Genomic DNA, 5,827 nt, shown 5'->3' with positions numbered 1-5,827 from the left:
CTACATGGGAGTCCAGCGACATAGCCATTATGCTAACTGCTGGTCCCAAGTGGCTGGCTTTGTAAGCATGATAATACTAACTACAATTGGTAAGGAACTTTATCATAAGCAATATTTTCACTTTTTCAAGTTGATCATCTTAATCCTGGGAGATGAGCAGGTGAGATATTTATAAACATCTCTGCTTTAAATTAAAGTTATATGTATAAAATGAATCAGACTGAGCTACATTATATTAATACTGGGAAATAAAGAATAAACTTCAAGACTAATATTTAAGGTGTTATATCTCTACATTACCTATGTGGTTGCTGCCAACTTGTGTGTGTAAGTGACTGGGCCGTTGCCTTCTGATTCTGCATCATTTGCTGTGTTTGCTTTATGAAGGTGCCTCATTCAAATATGAACAAAGGAGTCAGAAATTTGAAACTTTTAAGGTGGATAAACAATGTTGAAAGGCCATTGCTGCTTTTGAAGTTCTTACTGGAAGGGAAAAATACCTGATTTCATGTTGATCCAGTGGAAAAGAACTGGGTGTTGGAGCCAGAGGTTCTGTGTTAAGATCCCAAACCAAGTATCTGTTTTTTTCCTGAACTTAACCTCTTTAAGGGTGAGTTTCCAACCAATAATATAGGACTAATAAGACCTTACTCAGAACATTTCTTAAGCAGTAGGTCCTGAGCAATTGACCTCTAGTCATCATAACAACCTTACTAAATAAATTTTAGGAACTTCTATTCACGTTTTAAATAATCAGTTAAAAAGAAAACATCAACAGTTAGTGCACACTTTTTTACATACTATTAAGTATAGAGCTAGGCACTTTTCCATCAATCAATCTTCTTTATAAATAATACATTACCCAGCTTCAGTAGGTCAGCTGATAGGATAATGAACTGCCTGAAAGCCAACGGGGCTGACTGTGGTATGTGCCCTTAATCATATCTAGGTGAGGGCGGGCTTGGGGACGTACAATGGCTGTCTAGGGGTAACGTTCTCTCTCTCAGAAAAATAATTAAATTTAGAAAAAGGATAAATGAATAATTTAAAGTACCAATACAGTTCAGACTTTTAAAGAAATATTTGGGGATTACCCATGATTTGCAAGCAGCTATTAAACTTCATGTTGTTTCTTCTTCTACTTGAAGATAAGGCCATCTCCTGGTCAGGGTGGCAGGAAGTCAAATGTGCTCTCATTCCATGGCAATGGCAGGTAGAGCTAATGTGTCAGTATTGCTTTCTTCACCACTGGTAGCAAGCCACTGAATGTTTTTCAATAATTCACTCCAAGAAGCAACCAGTAAATACATGATCAAAGTTGGCACTTGAAATAAAATCTGTTCTCTTCTCTACCACATGTGGATTCTTCCTTTTCTGTTTTGAAACTTTGGCCCTTCAAAGTATCTATCAGTAATTTATCTCCACCTCAATTCCTGTGACTTTCATGGCTATCTCCACAAATTTTGTATTATGTTTTCTCAGTGGCAACAGATGCTCTCAAGATAATTTTGCATATGTGTATACCAATGTACTTGTGACTCTAATACTATAAACAGGTCTGTAAGTTTTTGTCACAATTGCAGATTCTACAGGATCACTGGTGTAACTTCCATCCTTTCCTTCAAAGACATGCGCAACCTAAGCTTCGTCACTGAGTTTGTCCTTCTGGGACTTTCACGGAATCCAAATGTTCAGAAAATAGTATTTGTTGTATTTTTGTTTGTGTACATTGCAACCATTGGAGGAAACATGCTAATTGTAATGACCATCCTCAGCAGCCCTGCCCTGCTGGGCTCCCCCATGTACTTCTTCTTAGCCTTCCTGTCCTTTCTGGATGCATGCTTCTCCTCTGTTATCACCCCAAAGATGATCTCAGACTCCCTCTATGAGAGGAAAACTATCTCTTTCCAAGGTTGCATGATCCAAATCTTTGCTGAACACTTCTTTGCGGGGGTAGAGGTGATTGTCCTCACAGCCATGGCCTATGACCGTTACGTGGCCATTTGCAAGCCCTTGCACTACTCTTCTATCATGAACTGGAAGCTCTGTGTCATTCTGATGGGAGTAGCCTGGACAGGGGGCTTCTTGCATTCTATGATCCAAATTCTCTTTACTTTCCAGTTGCCCTTCTGTGGCCCCAATGTCATCGATCATTTTATGTGTGACTTGTACCCATTACTGAAGCTTGCCTGCATGGACACACATATTGTTGGCATTTTAGTGGTCGCTAACAGTGGGTTTTTCTGCATTTTAATCTTCTCCTTGTTGCTTATCTCCTATGGTGTCATTTTGCTCTCATTGAGAACCCATAGTTCTGAAGGGCGATGGAAAGCTCTCTCCACCTGTGGGCCATGAGGAAAGTGTGGGAAGGATTGAGAGTTGTCTGATAAAAAACAAAACATTAAACTTCAAAAAATTAGGTGTAAATAGTAAAAATTGGTCTTAGATTAATAACTTTTGAAATATAATTTGTACAAAAAAAGGTAATGTAATATTGTAGAAAAAACTTTATTGTGATGCTTAAATATGTTTTTACTCTCATGTCCTTCATCCATCAAATCTGCAACTTACTAACATTACGTGTAAATTAAGGAGAACTGAATTTTTATGTTGCTTCAAATCTAATTATTGAATAAAAAAGAATCTAAAGAGAAATTACATACTAGACTATTTGCTGTTCACTCATGTTTTAAAATCCTTTGTGGAGGAAAGACAAAAATATCTTCAAGATTAAGAACAAACACCTACTCAAAGTATATATTTCAAATGGAAAGACATTCATATCTAGTACAACAGTCTCAGTGACATTGACGAGAGGTATGCCATTGGATGCTATGGTCCCACTATGAGAATGAAGGGTGGAGATGGCAAATGAGAGCTAAGAGACAGAAATTATAGCAAGAGAATGACATGACTAGATTGCACCATACTTTGCTGTTTTGCCAAAAGACTTTGTAACAATTAAAAAGCCCAGCTATCTAAGAGAAGCTTCTTAGAGAAAAATCACACCTCAGTGAGTGGCCTTTTATTTATAAATGAACTGGAAGAATCTTGAGGAAGTTTTTTGATGTTATTTAAAGATTTTGAGCCTCAGTTTCTTCATCAATTAAATGGACTATGAAGTCCTGAAATTTAAAATTTCTCAAAGACTTAAAGATACAACATAAGAAAGAGAATACTTAGCACAGTGAAAGTGCAAAAGAATTTATATTTCCTTATTAATTATCTATAAACATGAAGAATGGAGGCCCAGAGAAGTGCTTGGAAATAATTGATGAATTCAATGAAATCTCTAAAAATGTGTTCATCTCAACTATTGCATACACCTTGTCAACATGCCACTTTCCTGTCTTCATATTCCCAACTCTTCTCTTTGCTTATTGAAAATAAAGAAAATACAATTGTATAATCTCGCTTTAGTAGTTGTTCATTGTTTCTCTATGAATTTATTTCTTATAACTTTTTGATTAATGAATGTAGTTTTCATGGAGGCATCTGTGTGTTTACCTGAAGGAATGCATATTTCTCTCCTTTTTATGATTTTTTACTCACTTTTCTCACTTAAATCTGTGTGTTTACCTGAAGGAATGCATATTTCTCTCCTTTTTATGATTTTTTACTCACTTTTCTCACTTAACTGTTCCTCACTTTACAACTATCTTTTTTTTTTAAGAGATTTTTGCTATAAAGTGCATGCGCTCGCCAGAGAGACAGAGAGAGACAGAGAGATAGAAAGTGAGAAATCACCCTCCAGAGGGGATGGCCACCCCACAATCCCTTCTCCATTCTCCTCTTGGGACCTTGGGCACACACGCACATACGCCTGGAGTGAGTTTTAAGTCACCAGGTCCGGGATGCGAACCATGGTCGAGTGCGTGGGAGTCCAGCGACATAGCCATTACACTAACTGCTGGTCCCACTTTACAACTATCTTTATCTCTATCCCCCATGAGGAACCCAAAGTATTAGAAATAAGTAATCAATAATTCATTTTCTTTTTAATAGTTGTCAGAGATAATTAGAACTATATAATTAGATAATTAGAGCTTGTAGTTATTATAATATTCCTAGTTTATCACACTGGAATAATATGGCTTTAGCTGGATGACTAAGAATCTCTAAATTTCATTTAAACTATGTGGTTTTATTAGAGGTAATGGACAATTTGAAGTTGTAATTTTGAAATATTTATTCTATTTAGAGAAACCCAGTACAAGTTTATTGAATAACTGACTTTCAGTTGTTTAAACTTTTGCTTAACATATTTAAAGACATACTCCATTTCTTTATCATTTTTGGAATAATTGACCAATTGATTTCTTGTCTAGTGAAATTTCCACTTTTGAAAAAAAAAATAGCTTGGCATTATCATATCAGTTTTGTGAAATTTTTAAGTTATTAGTGATCTTATCTAGAAGAACTTAATCTCTCCAACTTGATAGCAAACAAGGTAAAGATCATCTTTCCATGCCTTACTACAGTGATGGCAGATTGAGTATGTCCATGGTACATATATGGTGAGTAATGTAATAATACTATTTATTCATTAAAAAATAGTTATTAATCAGAATAAAGAAAAATATTTTTAAAAACTCATTCAAATAAATTCTAGATCATTTTACATGCACTGGACTCCCAAATGTTGGACTACAGTTCAAGTCCTGGAACTTCAAGTCCATAGTTAGTGTATAATAAATATTTGTTGAGTAATAAAACTTGTAAGTTATTGATTATAGTAATAAGTTGATTTTACTGAGTCATTGGGAAAGTCATGATGCATTTTTTGCTCAGAATAACATAGACAAATGTGTCATTACCTTCCAACAACCTAATATAAATGGTTGTGTATATTTCTAAATATGTGTACAGTACTTTATCTACCTTATCTAGTAGTCTATTTCTTCTTGCTGTCCACGTTAAAATTCTATTTTTAAAATTTGGAAAATAAGAGTTGTCTTTGCCTTCAAGATTATCAAATCTACCCAATAGTTTTTTTCATCTTAGTTTATTGAAGCTGAAAATTTACTGGATGAGACTGTGTTAAATTGCATATGCTATCTAATTTTGAAGAATAAACAATATTAATCACTAGTGCTGTAATTATTTTGAAAGTCAAATTAGTAATACCTTTTTATAGAAGGACTTAATATTTTTAAGAGGTTTTTGCCTTAGGGAACATGTGCTCACGATTGCACGCGAGAGAGAGAGAGAGAAACAGTGAGATGGAAAGTGAGAAATCAACCCCCCCAGGACAGAGGCCATGCCATAACCCTTTCTCCTCTATTTTCTTCCCAGGATCTTTGGCATGCACACACGTGCTCCCAGCATGAGTTTCAAGCCCCTGGGTACAGAACTCAAACCTCGGTCTGCCATGTGGAAGTCCAGCGACATAACCTCTACACTATCTCCTGGAGTCAAGATTACTATTTATATCTCTATTTATTAAACATACCAGAGATCATTAAGTTGGGAAGCACACTCTTATCAAGTTTATTTATGTTTCTCTGGCAAGTGCAAAGGAGGATGAGCATATGTGAGTTCCAAAGATTTATGTGGTGGGGAAACACTTGTATTCTTATCCATGGAATTGTAAAAGCAAGGCAATTCATCAAATATTTATTCATCACCAAATCAGAGCCAGCACTGAGAACTCTATACCCAGTATTACATTAATCCAGTCAGGAAACTGACTTGAATAGTTTATGGATTATGGTAGATTCCAGGGAGAGTATGTCTCCAGTGATGTATACATATCTTTAACTTCCTGCTTGCAATGGCTATTTCTGGACCATGTCTTTCATGATTAGAGTTCTGCTTCAAATAGAAA

General features: G+C 35.6%; 1 protein-coding gene across 1 annotated transcript; it reads left to right on the top strand.

Moving 5' to 3' along the window:
- Nucleotides 1–1,629: 1,629 nt before the first annotated feature.
- LOC102494130 (olfactory receptor 4C15) lies at nucleotides 1,630–2,355 on the top strand. The gene has a single exon (XM_006157911.3). The coding sequence runs from the start codon at nucleotides 1,630–1,632 to the stop codon at nucleotides 2,353–2,355; it is 726 nt and encodes a 241-aa protein (XP_006157973.1).
- The last annotated feature ends 3,472 nt before the right edge of the window (nucleotides 2,356–5,827 follow it).

Source organism: Tupaia chinensis, unplaced genomic scaffold (genome assembly GCF_000334495.1).
Source record: "Tupaia chinensis unplaced genomic scaffold, TupChi_1.0 Scaffold000564_1, whole genome shotgun sequence".
NCBI classification, from domain to species: Eukaryota; Metazoa; Chordata; class Mammalia; order Scandentia; family Tupaiidae; genus Tupaia; species Tupaia belangeri.
This window is presented reverse-complemented; position numbering and strand designations above follow the sequence as displayed.